The 18,841-nt window shown below is 36.4% G+C and overlaps 2 protein-coding genes across 3 annotated transcripts; both read left to right on the plus strand.

Annotated features, from left to right (window-relative positions):
* Positions 1-1,151: 1,151 nt before the first annotated feature.
* On the plus strand, positions 1,152-5,617 carry LOC127941753 (bile salt-activated lipase-like). The gene is made up of 11 exons (XM_052537128.1): positions 1,152-1,298; positions 1,642-1,789; positions 1,901-2,020; positions 2,257-2,454; positions 2,767-2,897; positions 3,118-3,225; positions 3,534-3,648; positions 3,935-4,121; positions 4,622-4,825; positions 4,911-5,108; positions 5,362-5,617. The coding sequence occupies exons 1-11, from the start codon at positions 1,230-1,232 to the stop codon at positions 5,543-5,545; spliced, it is 1,662 nt and encodes a 553-aa protein (XP_052393088.1). The 5' UTR covers positions 1,152-1,229; the 3' UTR covers positions 5,546-5,617.
* A 1,351-nt stretch (positions 5,618-6,968) lies between these two features.
* Positions 6,969-14,393, plus strand: LOC127941321 (cholesterol 7-desaturase nvd). Of its 2 annotated transcripts, none has more exons than XM_052536267.1 (7): positions 6,969-7,588; positions 10,655-10,843; positions 11,172-11,350; positions 11,482-11,607; positions 12,334-12,453; positions 13,681-13,868; positions 13,988-14,152. In XM_052536267.1, exons 1-7 carry the CDS (start codon positions 7,162-7,164, stop codon positions 14,001-14,003), a joined length of 1,245 nt encoding a protein of 414 aa, XP_052392227.1. In that variant the 5' UTR covers positions 6,969-7,161; the 3' UTR covers positions 14,004-14,152. The 2 variants fall into 2 exon arrangements, with proteins under 2 accessions (XP_052392227.1, XP_052392225.1); XM_052536265.1 differs by having other exon boundaries at positions 6,970-7,588; positions 13,681-13,857; positions 13,988-14,393.
* Positions 14,394-18,841: the final 4,448 nt, after the last annotated feature.

An 18,841-nucleotide genomic window follows, 5' to 3' on the forward strand; every position in this document is an offset into this window, starting at 1 on the left:
CATATCCTTCATACTGATATTAATTATTTTATTACATGATTTCTTGTTTGACTATTAATCAAGTTATAGCAAGAGTGAAATGTGTAACCTTATGTGTGCTGTATTTCTTTTCCTCAAGATTAATGTCCACATATTATGTGTGTGTATCCAACCGTAATGATAAGACACTCGCCAGTGCTAGAAAGCCTTGAATTTTAGATAAGTTCTCTGTGTACGTGTGTTAGTATCTGTCTGTACAGGGAGAAGCTCAGACAGTCCCAGGACAAACGATCAACTGCCAGTGTCCAGCATATCAGATATACGTCTTTGGAGAGTTTTATCTAGGTTTTGGAACCAATCAGAATTTTGTTGACTCATGTATTGACGCAATTAGTATCCTCTGTCAGGGTATAACTGTGGTTGATTTTGTATTGTACTGGGGGCGGCCTGCGAACTCCTTCGAGAGTGTTGAAGCTGACTTCTGCTGATGAAATTGCAAACTATTTTCTTCAAGTAAAATTATTATTATTAATTGAACTCATCTCTGAGTCCTGGTCTTCATTGCGACATATCTGGTCCTTGGGTTTTAACTGTAAATTCCCCTACAATATTATATTATATTATATTATATTATATTATATTATATTATATTATATTATATTATACTATATTATATTATATTATATTACTCTCTCAGGCGCTCTGTCTGAATCTAGAGGACTAGATGCAGGTATTATAACTTATGAGGACCTGCAAACCTTCACTCTGACCATGCTAAGTAAGACTTCCTCTTCTTATTTACCGATCTTTAAAATGAAACTGAATAGTAGAAACTTTAAAAACAACTTTTTCTTCCCCTTCTATAATAATGAAAATAAAAATAAGAGTATTATGGTACTTGTGCTGTCTATTTTTGTGCAAATCCAGTTGGAGCCACTCAGTTCTTTTAGTATTGAAATTATTATTATTATTATTATTATTATTTTATATTTTTTATTTTCTGTTTTCGTTTTAATTTCAGTTCATATTTTACAAATTTTTTCTGTAATGGAAAATGTGTGTCGTTGAGATTACGAATAACACACATTTTCCATGAGAGTTTAACACAACTCCACATATGCTGTCCAGCTATTACAGGAATTGTGTACTTTAAAGATATGGTTTTGGCACACCTTGAAACGAGATATGATTTGGCCTGTTTATAAAGGCAACAGAACTCCCTTCAATGCCACTCTCGCAGCAACTGTCTGATGATGATGGCGATGCTGGGAGTTTTCATCTCTGTCGCCCTCATTCTGGGCACAGCAAATGCAGCTTCTGTGAGTCTTCTGTATGTTTAACAGTTCATTATGTTTATGTAATAGAATAGTTTAATAATGAAGTTGTTATTATTAAGTATCATGTTACTATATAATACTTATATAGTATTATATTATTATATTACTATATACTAATAACTCTCTCACTTAAAATTCTATCTATTTGAACTTTTAACATCTTAAGACCCCTATGGAGATTATAATGTGGAAAAATGATTTGAGTGATTTTGCATTCTTCTTAGGAACTTTGCCTTCACTTGCAAATCTTTTCATTCAATTTAGCTGAGCATGGCTAAAATGTTAAATATGCTAAACTACAATTTCTACCAAAATTGCGCTGCAGTTGGGAGCTGTGTACACCGAGGGAGGGATGGTACAGGGAGAAAGCTATAGTGTTGGACTCTTCCGCTATATGGACGTGTTCAAGGGAATTCCCTTCGCCGCCCCACCTGGCAGATTAGAGAAGCCCGTTCCTCACCCAGGCTGGGGGGGTGAGTATGCCTGTCTCTTGTGAAAGTATGTTTAGATGTCTTCAGGCACAGATAGTGTCTAAAATATGTGAGTGTACTAGTGACAGTGAACTCCTGACTCTATCTGCACAGGTGTTCTGAAAGCCACTGACTACAGAAAGAGGTGCATGCAGCTCAATCTTCTCGCTACTGATGTCGTGGGCAGTGAGGACTGTCTCTACCTGAACATCTGGATCCCTCAGGGCAGAAGTGGTAATGCAAGCTTTCTCTAATTCACAAGACAAAACAAAAATGTATGTTAAATCACCCTTATGTCATTCCAGAGTTCTGAGGAAAACAAAATAACATTTTGTCCATACAATTAAAGTAAATTAGGTCCAGTGTTTCATAGGAGAATTTTTTTATTTGGAGGGTGAACTAACCCTTTAAGGATCGTTTATTTACAAATGTCGTGTCAAATGAAAGATTTTCCACCTTCTTCTTTGCAGTGTCTACCAACCTGCCTGTTATGGTGTTCATCTATGGTGGTGGCTTCCTGCTTGGTGGTGGTCAGGGTGCAAACTTCTTGAACAATTACTTGTATGATGGACAGGAGATCGCAGACAGAGGAAATGTCATCGTTGTGACATTCAACTACCGTGTCGGATCCCTCGGATTCCTCAGCAGCGGAGATGCTGACGCACCTGGTAAGGAACTGTTTAAAAGATTTCATTTGAATAAAATTGCTAAATAATTCATGTGAAAGCATTTAAATCAAACTTTTCCTCCTTATATTTTTTTTGCTAGGAATTGTAAAATGTATTGCGTTCCCTTAAGAAACTTGAAATACACTTTTTCCTCCCTTCTCATATTATTTCCATAAATATATATAACTTAAAAAAACCTTGCCTTAATATTCCCTGGTAGCTCCATTCAAACTTTTGGACCCCACTGTATACATGTATGGAAGGATTGACTGTAGTTTTTAAATGATGACCTGAGCATGTACTGTTCAATAGGAAACTATGGACTGTGGGATCAGCATGCTGCTATCTCCTGGGTACACAGAAACATCAGGAATTTTGGTGGCAATCCAGACAACATTACCATCTTTGGGGAGTCAGCAGGGGGAGCAAGCGTGAACTTCCAGGTGCTGCATAAAACAACAATAAAACACTGGTTTATTAAAACATTTAGTATAAAGGCTTATGCTTTACCTTTTAGCTTTAAGACATGAGTTTTTAAAATGTTCACTCTACACCTAATGGCAACAGGTTTGCAAAAGTGTTTGATTTATTAGTATGAAAGCCATGAGATGTTCTCAGTAATGTAGCTTCTTATTTCTGTGTGTGTGTGTCCATTCTGCACAGATTCTTTCCCCTAAAAACAAGGGCCTGATCCGCAGAGCTATCTCACAGAGCGGTGTTGCTCTCTGTCCCTGGGCTGTCAACAGAAATCCACGAAAGTATGCTGAGGAGGTGAGCTTCACTTTTGCTCATTATAAAACAGACTTGGTACAGTACTAGCATTTGATATACAGAGGTCGCAAAATCCTATGGGTTTATTTATTCTCATTCCCTGCCTTCTACTAAATACTTTAGTGTACACTTGCTAATGTTTACTTAGTGAAGTCTGTTCGATTTCACATAGAGACTGACATCTCAATGTTTTTGGTCAGTTAATAATTAATGTACAGATATCACAGCTTGGTTTATGTCTACAACAATTAAAAATACAATTATTTCTTTAAAACTACACGAGTATATTGTTTTTTGTGCGCCTTTAGGTTGCTGGGAAGGTAGGATGCCCCACTGATAGCGGGATGATGGCTTGTCTGAGGAGGACAGATCCGAAGACTGTAACTCTCGCTGGGAGTGTTAACTTTAAATCATCAGCTTCTGGTAAGAAAATTGTTATTTTTTTAACCCATTACATGCTTTTTTAAAGCAATTTAAAATTAATTTACTCACTCTCATTTTCCAAACCTGCATGACTGGTCACTTTTTCTATTCAATTACAAAGTATGGGGAAGCCAACATTTTGACTTCACAAGTCAATGAAGAAGGTCACCTGCGGGTGAATAAATGATGACAGAATTTCATTTTTAATGATAGAAATACAGTGTCTGCTAAAACCATAGTAAGTGCAATGCAAAGTCAAAATATCTAATCTGACCATTTTTTACAGAACCCATTGTACACAATCTAGCTTTGTCCCCCGTCATCGATGGTGACTTCCTCCCCGGTGAGCCTGAAACCCTTTTCGGGAATGCTGCTGACATTGATTACATCGCTGGAGTCAATGACATGGACGGCCACATCTTTGCCACCCTTGACATCCCCTCTATTAACAATGCACTGGTGTCCACCCCTGTGTAAGTGTGCTACATTAAAAAGTCCCCTGGAATCATTCTGAGGTTTTTTTAAAGACCCCATAAAATCAGAAACAGAGTTACATTGCATTTGTCTATTTCTGCTAGCTTTGAAGCATCTATAAAATGAAATTTTTTAGCGGACCTATAAAGACATTTTTGCTCTGGCCACAATGTATTTACCCCATAATACATTTTTAAATATATGCCTAATGTCCGTAAACAGTGCAGCTTTTCTTCTTCAAAAAAATCATACCAATACCAAGCTTTTGAATGGTATTGTCTGTATGAAATTATAAGTTGTACTGCATGGACATATACACATATAAAAATTTAAATGTTTGTATTTTGGAAAAACCACAACATAAGCTCATAAGCAATCAGCATTTTGACAAAGGGACTAACCAATATATTCTGTAAACACCCGTCTAATAATTTCATGTGGTCTTTTAATGGTCCAAACTTGAAAAGAGTAAAAAAAAACTACTATTGATTTCTAACAGGAAGGATGTCAGGGCTCTCTCAGGTGCCCTGTCTGAATCTAGAGGACCAGATGCTGGTGTCACAACTTATAATGAGTACACAGCTAATTGGGGCGTCAATCCTAGTGATAAGGACATTAAGAAAACAATTGTGGACATGCAGACGGACTACATCTTCCTGGTGCCAACCCAAGCGGCCCTATACCTCCACTCTGACCATGCTAAGTAAGACTTCCTCTTCTTATTTACTGATCTCTAAAATGAAACTGAATAGTAGAAACCTTAAAAACAACCTTTTCTTCCCCATTAGAACTGGACGAACCTACTCCTACCTGTTCTCTGAGCCCTCTCGCATGCCTGTCTTCCCACTCTGGATGGGTGCCGATCACGCTGATGACCTTCAGTATGTGTTTGGGAAGCCTTTCGCCACTCCTCTGGGCTACTTTCCTCGCCATCGTGACGTCTCCAGATACATGATTTCCTACTGGACCAATTTTGCTCAAACTGGGTACATAAACATGAAAATGCTTTACAATACTACAGTATAAAAATACTTCACCTTGTGTAGAAACAATTATAACACACACACACACACACATACACATAGAGAGAGAGAGAAACAGACAGTACTATGGTACTAGGCCTGTCTGTTTTTGTGCAATCCCATCTGGTGCCAGTCAGTTATTTTAGTATTAATATACAATTATAGGTTTTCCTTTTTTTTTTTTTTTTCAATGTCTGTCTTCCTTACTCCCTCACAGTGACCCTAACAAAGGTGAGTCCAGTGTTCCTGTAACCTGGCCTGAATTTGCCGGCAGTGGCCATCGGTACCTAGATATCAACAACAAGATGAACAGGGACAGCGTGAAGCAGATGTTGAGAACACGCTTGGTTTACTACTGGACTACCGTCTTTGCCAGCTTTCCTGCCGTCCAGAAGAGCTGAGCACTTGCAATTTGGAAGTGCATATGATGCTAAGATTCATGCAATAAACAAAATATAAGTTGCTCAGAAGAAGCTGCCATATTTTCTGTAATAACTCGCCATTAAATTAAAAGAATGCAATGCTGTTTTGTCCTCCAATAAGCTGAGAGAATATTACTAAAGGTAATGTTTTCTTATCAGTTAACATCATTTCTATGATTCTTATAAGCTCAGATAACTCCAATACATTTATACAGTTATCTAGCAATATTGTGGATAAATGTGAAGATTTTGAAATGGCCATATAACCCTAAACAATACAAGGGGCCCTGAACCAACTGCCCCTGGTGCTTTCAGTCCCCTTAAAGATTGAATTTAGTCAGGACCAGGACATAGAATTTATGTATGTTTATTTATGTTCAAATATATTTAAGGACAGCAATTTGAGCTGATTTTGAAAGTAAATAATGGAGCTGTAAACCCTAAAATGTGACAAATATACTTATGTGTTGGTGTATTACTGTGTATATTATTAACCTTCATGCATATTTGGAATAAGGCACGTGAACCAGGATCACGAGACCCAGACGGTCTCTATTAAGCGAGAGTGCTGACAGCTAAAGTCCATTTCTGACATGTTGCAGTATTTTACTTACAAAATATTTTTATTTTTGTTCTTTTATATGCTCTGTTTGTAGTTGGTGGGCTAGTATCACCAAGGGGGATATTTTTTTTATTTATAGATAACACAGTGTTTAATGGGAACACCAGATTATTGACATTTTACACACATATTGCATAAAGTCAAAATTATATAGAAAATAATTGTTATATCTTTTATAACATAGTTGATAATCATTCTTATACAAAGTTTTGTTTAAAAAAATCCCAAAACCTGAAAATCGATTGGTGTTTTTTGATTTTTTTTTTTTTTTTTACATCCAATTTTTGGATTTTCAAGTCTATTCATGTCATTTAATTAATTAATTTATTTTTAGAAAAACTGAGACCTGCTGTCTTCTACAGAGGACACAGCATAACATGAATAATATATATATATATATATATATATATATATATATATATATATATATATATATATATATATATATATATATATATATATATATATTTATATATTAAATTAAACTAAATTAAATTAAATTTAATAAAAAAATTTATATATATATATATATAATTTTTTTTTTTTTTTTTTTTTTTTTTTGTATTATGCTCTAAAGTTAAAGTGATTACATGAACAAATACAAAATTCACAAAGCTTTTTTTTTCTGGTTCTCCGGAGGATATATATACTGTATATAAATTGATAATCCAAATAAAAATTCTTCAATGCACTTTGCTCATGAAGTAAAACTGCAAGTGTCGCACTGTACATTTATGGCTCTGAAATCTCACCTGTGTGTGGGCGTGGCCTCGTGAATGTCAATCACGCGCTGCGTCACGTATCAACGGTTCTCCTGAACGCTACGGACATATGCTGTGTGTGACCCCTAGAAAAAAAAACATAGCATGCATAAACAAACACTACAGCTATCTGTCTGCATAGAAACTAAAATGACAAGGTCTTATCGAGAGCACTGACTGACTGTCATAGTGTATGTGACATTGCAGGTGTCATGGAGAATTCACGGGCATCATTGATGTTCAAAGTGGTCGCGGTGGCAGCGATCGGTCTCACCGCCACGTTCGTCATGCTCGTCCAAGATCCAGATACGCTTTTCGGAGGGGGATACCCAGAACTGTGGCGGAGAACCGGTTTGGCAGGAGCCCCTACGCGAGCGGCAGCCTGCATATTCGCGGGTGTGTTCCTCTTAGCGATGGGCTGGCTGTACAGACTGTTATTCGCTCCTCTGGAGCTGCTCCGCGGTGTGGATGAGGTGGGGTACATCGCGGAGGACGGGCGCTCTCGTGCCCAAGCTGCGAACGAAGTGCGGCGGCGACGGAAGACTGGAGAATTACCGCCCGTTTATCCAAACGGCTGGTACCGGGTTTTAGACTCTCATTTGCTGGAGAGAGGAGATGTGAAGAGTGTGACAGTGCTGGGTAAGTAACAACCGCCAAAAACAGTTAATAAAACGCGCAGGTGAAGTAAAATCACGTCACTGGAAATGTCCCACAGTTTTATTTCGCATTTTTGCAGCGGTTGAAGTGTCATAGGATCCCTCGTTTATCAAATAATAACATAAACATGATATAAAACACATTATAAATTCAGAACGCGTGGTAGAACATTATAAAACCACACGGGACGCTTTAATGTTTTTTTGACGTATCGTATGATGCGTCACAGAGCGCAATGAAACTGAGCGCGTCTCGAGACGCGTTTTTACAGGTCGAATCTTGTAAAGGGAACGAAAGTGTACTGTCTTCCTGTGTGAACTTCCCCTACATTGCGCCCTATCTACATTATTGGAACGCAGAACTAAATGCCTCCCCAGATTTATTAATGAATTAGAGACCGCCAGTGTTTCCCTTTGAGACTCGGCACGTTTTCAGCCGTGTGTCTGTGCTGCGCAGATGCAGATCTGAGACTTAAATAGCTCTCCATTGACTGTTTTTGAGCCAGATAGGTTTTAAGTTCCCTTCAAGAACACAAACAGTCGTTTACATCCCTGCATTTCTGGCTTGGGATCAATAATGCAGCTGTTTTGCCGCATATTTTACATCCCAGGTCTGTTACTGCAGAGCGTATTTGATTATACACATAATGATAAACTGTAGATCTGGCATGCACTGCACTTAGTGCATATATATATATATATATATATATATATATATATATATATATATATATATATATATATATATATATATATATATATATATATATATATATATATATATAATTGACTTTTTTTGTCAATTGATTTATTCCATATACAGAATTTATACCAAAAGTAATTATGACAAAATTAAAGTAAGAGGTTGCTGTTAAAAGCATGAACTGGTTTGGGTTATTTCTTACAATGTTGTGTATGCTGCTGCACTATGGATCAGTTTCTGATGTAAAATCAGCAAAGTTACTGAAAACCTTCTTGAGAGATGCTCAAGGCTCTTATTGATTTCAAGCAAGGTTGCGCAAAGATGTGTCTGTGAAAAAATATAATCATTCTTCATCATTTTGCATCACTCTGACAGCCTATATCAGGGTTAAGCATTTGTGTACATGTAGCCCTGTCATTGCAAAGTCTTTGTCTTTTGTTACTGGCTTTTTGTTATGTTTAAGTGCCTGTTGCTTAGCCGAGTTGCTGTGGGATGCACTATCATGTTGCAAAGACCTTTGAGTTTTCGAGGTAAACCAAACAAAACACCTTTGTAGTTTTGTTTTTGGCATACAAAGAAACACTGTTGTGTTTTTGCATCTTGGATACTGTTGAACCTGTGATGCCCTTTTCTAACCCTTTTCACTTTTAGAAATGCTGGATCACTGTCACCACCAAAGATCTAAGATAATAGATACGGTAAATTAAATTATTACATTAAAGATTGGTTCAGCCTAAATTCGGTTAACTAATAGAATGCTTACTAGAAATCATTATGCGTTTACATTTTGTAGTTCTTAATCTAATCTTTATCTTAATCTATTATATATATATATATATATATATATATATATATATATATATATATATATATATATATATATATATATATATATTTAAAGACTGTACTTGCAGATAATATTAAAAACATAAATGGCCACTTCAATGTACTTAAAAAGAGTTCCTATTAATTTCCATAGTATATAAAGAAAGAAAATACTAGGGAGGTCAATGGGGATCAGAAACTGTCTGGTTACCCACATTCTTTGAAATATTGTCTTTTGTGTCCAGCAGAAAAAGAAACTCATACGAGTTTGGAACAACTTGAGGTTGACTAAATGATTTTTGGGTGACCTATCCTACTTAGTTGGTCAAAAAGACTCTTAAACTAACCTATTTGCATTTAATTTCAATTTAAACTATAATTTATTTCCAAAGATTGCTTCCATATATTTTTTTTTAAGAAGGCGACTTACTGTAAGTGTACAAGATGACCTATGTTTGCCAAACGTTCAAGACATCTGCTTGGTTAGATGCCATCTAGACACTTCTCAAAGGGCACAGCATTTAATTGCATGCAGTTACTGCTACAGTGTATTGATGTGTGCTTTATAAAACCTTAGTTAAATGGGCTATCGGCTAGATGCCTCATAGGAATCATATCAGATTACAAACATGATACCTGCTATGCTTATGCAGCTTAAACACACTCCTCTATGTCTCTATTTATACATCATTTGAAAAGAACTTTATATGACCACTTCAATGCTATTGTTGTTCGTACTTGCTGTGCAGAATTAATGACTTTCATAGATACTATTAACATTCGCTATTGCCATAATGTATGTTGAATTCCACTGACGTTTTCTTTGTGAGATTTTGTCATTTGAGTCTAGTAGCTTTTTTTTCTTTTCAGGGGCACTGCACTGCAGGCAAATAAACCCCTCAGGTCAGCATTACAGAAAGAGAGTTTTTGGGTCCTGTAGCTGTGTAGACCCAATAAGAGAGAGAGAGAGAGAGAGAGAGAGAATGAGTGTGCAAATCAGGATTTTATAGTCTTGCTACGCCTTTTCCTGCTTATATAACATAATAAGCCTAATTATTAACTGACATACTTGACTGTTTGTTTTTAAGTAATTATTAACTTTTCTATTTGGATAATGATATAGGGTGAGACGTAATATCAAAATAGTTAATAGCTAAAACAGTGTTTGGACACACACTACTCTTAACCCATATCTGCATATTAATTGAACGACTGTTATTTTCAATACACTACGTAAAACTGCACTGCTGGCAAGAGTATGTGATATAATATTAGATGTGGGAACTTTGGGAATTTGGGGCATAGACAAGCAAGCCGGGGTCTTTTCTGAAAGGAAATGAATCCAGAATCACATTCATTGATAGTTACCCAAATTATCCTGAGGGGTCCTCTGGTCCTTTTTGCGAAAGACCAGTACTGCCCCCTTTAGGTTATCACAACTAATTGCAGCATACTATTTTTACAGTTATTTTATTGTTTAAGCAAAATACCAAATTGACATATATTTTTATTTTCCTCCAGGACAACAGGTGGCAGTGTTCCGTGGGCAGGATGGCAAGGCCTATGTGGTGGACGCTTACTGCCCCCACTTAGGCGCCAATCTGGCTGTGGGTGGACGAGTCGTAGGGGGATGCATTGAATGCCCTTTCCATGGATGGCAGTTCCGTGGGACTGATGGGAAATGTGTCAGGATTCCATATGCAGATAAAGGTGAGAGATCAGAGAAGAAATTGAGACATTTTCCTTCTAACAATATGTATGTTCCGATGTATTTATTGCATACAGCTTATATATAAGTTGCTTATGTATACGTGTATAAGTGCACGTGATATGTATAAAATATATAGCGTACTCAATAGACATACACTACAGTTTGAAATTAAGTGACGGTAAGATTTTAAGCTAATTAATTATTTTTAAATAGTGCATTCATTTTGAATAAACATGTGTTAAAAATACTGAAAAAACCCTGCAATTTTGAAATAACTTTTCCATTTTAGTATATTTTAAAATGTAATTAATTTCTATATGTTTTTAGTGCCTGAGTTTGCGAAGGTGCGGTGTTGGCCCAGCTGTGAGATCAACGGGCAGGTTCTGGTGTGGTTTCACTGTGACGGGCTGGAGCCCAGCTGGAGAGTCCCAGAACAGAGCGAAATCACCCGCGGGGAATGGGTGTACCGCGGCCGTACCGAACATTTCATCAATGCACACATTGAGGTCAGACGGCATATATGTAATTCAGCTTTTATGTGAGCAATATATTTTAGATATATATATGAGTGGATATGATGTTTGTATCAAGCAGTCTTTATTAATTCACACTCTCGGCACTCACTGTCTTTTCTCAGGAGATTCCAGAGAACGCAGCGGACATCGCACACTTGGCTCATTTGCACACTCCAGGTATCGTCAGTGGAGTTGATCTACGCTACACGAACAGCAAGACCTGGGAGTTTATACGGCACGACTGGAAGGTTTGAGTCCTCACACAGACATTCATCCCAAGGAGAAATAACAACAGCAGTCTAACTTTAATCTCAGTGACATATTAGTATAAGTTAGATTATATTTTTATATTTTCATTATTCATTTTAGTTCAAATTTGAGCAATTTTGTTATAGTTATCTTCTTTTTGTTAAATCATAATTACCATAATTGACCACTTTTATTATACTCTGGATAGTTCATACTCACAGACACATGGACAATTATTATTTCTATGGAAACATTAATTTCAATACAGAAATCTAATTAAGCCTTCATGAAATGTCTTCTTGACAAAAAAATTCTAAAATGAGAAATGTTGCATTGGCAACCAGCTGAGTCAACAGATTTTATGTTTTTATGTCACAGAAAACTAGTATACATGGTAGAATTAAAATGGACAACACTATCATAAAACCATAAAAATATAGCAGTATCTACTGTGAAAACATATCACTTCCTTATGAGACTGTCTATGTGTTCTGAATTGGTACTTGGTTACAGGAGCTTTATAACTACACTTGTGTTGCATTGTAGTTATGTAATTCCATTTATATTGTTATACAAGATTTATTTGATCAACAACTGTCTAAATTTACACTTGTCAATGCACCTTTAAGGAAAAATAATATTTAAATTACTTTTGTTATGACTTGTTTACCTTTTGCATATGAAATAAGCATATGTCTGTGTAAACTTAATTGTTATTTTTCCAGGTGGAGTGGAAGCCTGAGCCCGAGCCGGACAAGCACTGCTCGCAGATGTTGGTGAAACACGCTCTCACCGTGTTCGGACGCCACTGGCCTCTTCTTGATTTGGACGTTGTGGCCAGACAGGTAATGACTGGTTCATCAGCTAGAGGGCGCGTGTGAGCCGTGCAGACTGAGAGAAACGCCTGGAGACTGACTGTGATTAGCAGAATGGATATCAAGTCATGACTGATCTCTTAAACACAACAGAGGTGTCTTGATCTCTGGGATCTGTAGGTTGTTCGCTGTATTTCAAGCAGTTAGTCGAGTGCATACAGAGCATGCTTTTATGTCAATTAAATGTGTGTGTGTGTGTGTGTGTGTGTGTGTGTGTGTGTGTGTGTGTGTGTGTGTGTGTGTGTGTGTGTGTGTGTGTGTGTGTGTGTGTGTGTGAGTGTGTGTGAGTGAGTGTGAATGTGTCAGATTTAAAAGTGAGATGCTTTTCTTGTATGGTGAAGTATGACTGCAGTTTCAAATATTATGGGTAATTTATTTATATTCTGTGCTACAAAAAATATTTAGCTTTTCACTTTTTTTTTTTAATTCATAAAAAAATGGCAACACTTTAAAATAAGGTCCAATAGTTTTTATTTTTATTTTAAATGTACTCCCATATCTAATATATAATTAGGATTCTTAGTAGGACTGGATGTTAAAGATCCCTAACTTTCAGCACAGCATTATTTATATTATGTATTTATGAATTTATTATTTATTTAATTTATGTTTACTGGTTAATTTATAAATATGCTATTTTTAATTGTTAATATTTGTTTGCTTATATTATATGAACTTATGGTCATTTATATGACCTGAAATATAAAAAAATTCATTTTTTTATATATTTAAAATGTATAATTAAATAAATGTATTTTTAGTATATGTAAAAATTCACATTTTTATTCTTATTGTTTATTTGGTGCAGCCAGTTTTTTTTTTTTTTTTTTTTCGCGTCTTTGTAGCTGTTCAAATCTCAATGTCATCATTTCCCCTCATGGTCAGTTGTGCAACATTTGTGTGTGTGTGTGTGTGTGTGTGTGTGTGGGTGAACTGCCTTGTCGCCATAGAGACAGCGAATGATCCTGACAGTATGTGTGAAAACAGTTATAATTCACGGCCGTGCTTGGATCTTCACTTGAAGTTGATGTATGTTTGAGAGTGGAAAGTGCTGTTGGCATGAGACACAGAATCTGAATTAAGAAAGATTTTGTTACAGTTTATGTGAAATAATCTATTTTATTTGGTCTCAAACAGCAGCATAAATTACATGATTTTACTCCCTGGTGATATGAACTATATATTGCATGTTTGTAGGTGGGTCCAGGTGTGGTTTTCCTGCTTTTTGAACACAGTTTTCTGGGTCGGGGTGTGATCATGCACTGCGTTACCCCAGTCGAGCCATTACTACAGTGTGTATCACACACCATCTTCTACCAGAGCACCATCCCTCCCCTGGTACCCAAATTCATTCTTCGGGCAGAGTGCATTCAGGTAATGCATAAGTGAGTGTATAGTGTTTGTGTGTGTGTAGTTAATATCAATGTTTATTTAAATGAAGCTGTTACAATAACCATACCAAAGGATGCTTATGGGATCTTAACTTATGGTTTTGCCGTTACAGTTTGAACGAGATGTGATGATCTGGAATAACAAGACGTACATCTCCAAACCTATGCTTGTGAAAGAAGACTCAGCCATTCAGAAACACAGACGCTGGTTCAGTCAGTTCTACAGCGAGAACAGTCCGCGACTGCGATACCAGCACGACACTCTGGACTTCTGAACATCAACTATGCTTCAGCCCATATGGGTTGCTTAAAGACCAATACCAATATTTTTTTAACCAAATCTGATATTTTGTTGGCATTTCAAAAAAAAAAAGAAAATCATTATGCAAAAATTATAATTATGCATAATAAACACAATGCATTTCTTGAGTAGTTCTCTCTTTCAACAAACAACGTGCAAAGACAATAAAGCAAATGCAAAATAAAAGTGCACCTGCATTTGAATTTTACAAGTCAAAATCTGGATATTATTAAGTAGGTGACATGTTTTCTGTTCTGTCTTAAGAACGTTCTGTCCTTGTTGAAGTGCTTCCGACAATCATCTGTCTGTAAATAACATTTACAATTGTACCTTTCTATCTATGCACTGCTGAACTGATTGCAGAATTACACACTACAGCTCCTGCAGTCTGGCTTCACTGCTGTAATTGGGATTGGACTGTCTGAGAGTCTTCTAAGCTTCAGCAAGCAGTAAGCTAAAGCCCAATATTGCCATTGTTCTTGCAGAAGCTCCAGTTCTTGTACACAGACCTGTTCGGTAGCACACTAGGAAAAAGGACACAAAGTTCCCATCTCCTAGATGTACCCTGAATAATGCGAGCATGTAGTTCTACCCTCAGACAGATATAACTGTTCCATCTTTGGCACATAACTCATCCCACACTGTTTGTGCTAGTTACAGGATACCTAAAAAAAGAGGTATACATTAACTTTCATATGAAATTAAAGTTAGGATGTTTGTCTGGTGAATGATAAATGGGCAAAAAAAAAAAAAAATCATCCCACAGACTTACAATAAGGGCTTTTTTGACTTGAGGCAGCATAGCATAGTGTTTTTTATTTATTTATCCATTTTATATTTTAATTTGTTTAAAATGTTTTTCTAAAATTAAAGTTATGCTTAAATGTATTTATATATACAGTATAATGTTTATGGATAATATGAGATAATCTATTTATATACGTATATACTGTACACACACACACTTATATATATATATATATATATATATATATATATATATATATATATATATATATATACAGTATATAAACACATTTTTATTTCATATCATTTTAATAATTTTTATGTTATTCCCAGAGCATAGGGGTTGTTTTTTTATCTATTTCTATTTAGTTTTTTTATTTTTCTAAAATTAAAGTTATATTAATAGTGTTAGACACACAAATACAGTTAACACACACACACACATATATATATATATATATATATATATATTCTTTTTTTATATACAATATATATTTATATGTTCTAATGTTATTCATATACATACATTTATTATATTTTTCATTGTATATCTTATTCTAAGGATTCATTTTGAAGGATATACAAGTATATATATTTACATTTTATATCTTATTCAAAATATTTGTGATGATTTGTTGATTTAATTAGTATCAAGCTTAGATTTGTGCACTGTGACAGCTTGACTGAAAGCCCTTCTTCAGGTTTCAGGCTCCACCCTAATTCATTGTTTATCCTCCACGCTTGTTAATAAAGGCGCCTGCCATTATCCAATAGACCAAAACACACTGGAAATTAGTGTCCACCAAATAGCTGCCAAGTAGTTAGTACAATTACTGGACATGTTGCTATCAATTACTATCAGTGATGGTTATCTGCTCAAAAGCGCCACTGCGGCAGTGCAGCGCTGTTCCAGAGCAGTTCATTGGTTTCCACTGTCTGTCTCATAACGCTAAGTGGCATTAATGAATATGTTTGACCATGCTGACAGGATGTGTCTATGGCATACACCATATGTCAGGTCTTGCCCGGTTAATACATCCTGATTGTCATGTAGTGAGATAGAGCGATCATCGTGCTGGGTACATATGCTGGTATGCAGATGTTTCGCCCTCATTAATTAAGCCTTCTGAACAGCTCATCTCCTGTCGAGCCTGCAGTGTCTTGTGTGTTTTGTGTTTCTGTGTTCGAGGAGCATGCAATGGATGTACAGACTGTTCCACTGCAGAGTGTTTCTGTGCTAGCTGGTGCAAAAGAAGGGGAGGAAAATTATGACAGACACTGTGACAGCCTCTAGGCGCTCTGAATGAGATAATCTATGATTGTATAATCATTCTTTTAGACATTTGGGTTTTATTGAGTCACAATAGTTGCGCAGCAAATTATTTTCTGCCATATAATGTCAAAATATATTATAAAAAAAGATATATTTATATATATATATATATATATATATTTATATATATATATATATATATATATATATATATATACACACACACACACACACAGTTTATTGCATTGTCAATGCCTTTTGGTTTGTATTAGCCTGCATGGCCAAGTGAAAAAATGCATTTGAAGTTCTTGAATGTGAATGAATAAAATGTGTATTGTATTATAAAATAATCTTCTTCTCTTCTTCTTCTCCACCCACACTAAGAAGCGTATTAGGTGACGAGAGCACTCCAGCGAATGCAATCAAGGGCCAAATCTTAAAAATAAAATAATTTTACAATTATAAAATAATAATAATAATTGAAACTCTCAATTAGTTTTTTTTTTTTTTACAATGTAATTGCAACTGCTACAGCATTTACGACAATAAAATGTAAATTAGCCATATGTGTTTCAGGAGAACTGATTATGCACGTAATTATTTATAATTGCATTAAGAAGATAGGTTATATTGTTAGATTTTACTAATTTTAAATAAACTTGTTTGGGTCTCAGATCTGCCTTTGACTTGAGTGCAGCTTCTGACTTTGAGACTGCTGATCAGTCAATTATCAAAGCTGAACTCACCTAAAATCTGCTTTAATATCACCTTTATATGTAATGACTCATGTCCAAGTACTGGCAGATGGTCCTCATGGGGATTCTGAATGAATGACAAAATGATTGAGTTACCTCTAAATAACCTTCATAATAAAGCAAAAGATAAAATGAAAAATTTTGACTCGGGAACTAAAGAGTGGTGAAGCTCCAGTGATGCTGAACACAGGTGCAATAGTGGTGTAACTTCTTCAGATTTCATCTTCCTTTATTGAAAATTTTAATGAACAGATTCCACAGGGAATTCCATGCACAGAGTCAGAACCAATCCTGACAGATGGAATGATCAGCATGAAATATAGAAAAACGAGCCAGGAACCTGTTAGCTCGAGACCACCATGTGTGGATAGTATGGCCAGCCTGAGCTCCAATTCCAATGATTGCCCAGTTTGCAATGAATCGTACAGCTCTATGGGCAAGCAGAGCATGGCATTCCTGAACTGTGTCCATAAAGAGTGCCAACTCTGTTTGATCATCATGCTGAGACTCCAGCCATGTCAAATGCCTCCTATGTCACCAGAAAACCCCTTTTTTCCCTCTGGGAGATCCATAGAGATAGCTTTTATAGTTCTCACCTGAGATTGTGCGGCTGTTTTGGACTCTCTTGCAAGCTTGTGCAAATTGACAAATGAGATTCAGCAATGCTAGATTATGCAATTTAACATAGATGCCTCATTTTTGTTTTCCTGGCCATTCTTTTGCAAACTAGCCACAGGCCGAGAATTCCAACGGTGAACTAATTTATTGAACTGGACAACAGATGCTACTCATTTTTTTTTTTTTTTTTTTTAAAGAAATGTGAGCGATGCTTGCCCATGCAAAATCTGCTGCCAAAATGCCAGGGTGTTGTTATGTGGTTGCTAAGGTGCCCTGCTTTTGATGTTTATAACTGACAACTAAAGAAAATCCGTAATCAGAATATTGCAGTCTAGTTCTGTAGGCTACACTATCATGGGGAAGCCTGCTGAACTGACAGTTGTCCAAAAGAAAACCATTGACGCCTTGCACAAGGAAAGCAAGACACAAAAGGTCATTGCAAAAGAGGCTGGCTGTTCAAAGAGCTCTGTGTCCAAGCACATTAATAGAGAGGTGAAGGGAAGGAAAAGATGTGGTAGAAAAAAGTATACAAGCAATAGGGATAACCGCACCCTGGAGAGAATTGTGATACAAAACCCATTTAAAAATGTGGGGGAGATTCACAAAGAGTGGACTGCAGCTGGAGTCAGTGCTTCAAGAACCACTACGCACAGACGTATGCAAGACATGGGTTTCAGCTGTTTCATTCCTTGTGTCAAGCCACTCTTGAACAACAGACAGTGTCAGAAGCATCTCGTCTGGGCTAAAGACAAAAAGCACTGGACTGCTGCTGAGTGTTCCAAAGTTATGATCTCTGATGAAAGTAAATTTAGCACTTCCTTTGGAAGTCAGGTTCCCAGAGTCTAGAGTAAGCAAGGAGAGGCACACAATCCACGTTGCTTGAGGTCCAGTGTAAAGTTTCTACAGTCAGTGATTGTTTGGGGTGCCATGTCATCTGCTGGTGTTGGTCCACTGTGTTTTCTGAGGTCCAAGTTCAACACAGCCGTATACCAGGAAGTTTTAGAGCACTTCATGTTTCCTGCTGGTGATCAACTTTATGGAGATCCAGATTTCATTTTCCAACAGGACTTAGCACCTGCACACAGTGCCAAAGTTACCAGTACCTGGTTTAAGGACCATAGTATCCTGTTCTTAATTGACCAGCAAACTCGCCTGACCTTAACCTCATAGAAAATCGTGAAGAGGAAGATGCGATATGCCAGACCCAACAATGCAGAAGATATGAAAGCCACTATCAGAGCAACCTGGGCTCTCCAAACACCTGAGCAGTGCC

Source organism: Carassius gibelio, chromosome A21, assembly GCF_023724105.1.
Source record: "Carassius gibelio isolate Cgi1373 ecotype wild population from Czech Republic chromosome A21, carGib1.2-hapl.c, whole genome shotgun sequence".
NCBI lineage: Eukaryota > Metazoa > Chordata > Actinopteri > Cypriniformes > Cyprinidae > Carassius > Carassius gibelio.

What these genes read in the sequence shown, in the direction of transcription:
- LOC127941753 (XM_052537128.1), top strand. Translation starts at nt 1,230, where the DNA reads ATGATGATGGCGATGCTGGGAGTTTTCATCTCTGTCGCCCTCATTCTG. An exon ending in GATCCCTCAGGGCAGAAGTG is followed by an intron (nt 2,021 to 2,256) that starts GTAATGCAAGCT and finishes TCTTCTTTGCAG; the next exon opens with TGTCTACCAACCTGCCTGTT. An exon ending in CTTTAAATCATCAGCTTCTG is followed by an intron (nt 3,649 to 3,934) that starts GTAAGAAAATTG and finishes CATTTTTTACAG; the next exon opens with AACCCATTGTACACAATCTA.
- LOC127941321 (XM_052536265.1), top strand. Translation starts at nt 7,162, where the DNA reads ATGGAGAATTCACGGGCATCATTGATGTTCAAAGTGGTCGCGGTGGCA. An exon ending in TCATCAATGCACACATTGAG is followed by an intron (nt 11,351 to 11,481) that starts GTCAGACGGCAT and finishes GTCTTTTCTCAG; the next exon opens with GAGATTCCAGAGAACGCAGC. An exon ending in TTCGGGCAGAGTGCATTCAG is followed by an intron (nt 13,858 to 13,987) that starts GTAATGCATAAG and finishes TTGCCGTTACAG; the next exon opens with TTTGAACGAGATGTGATGAT.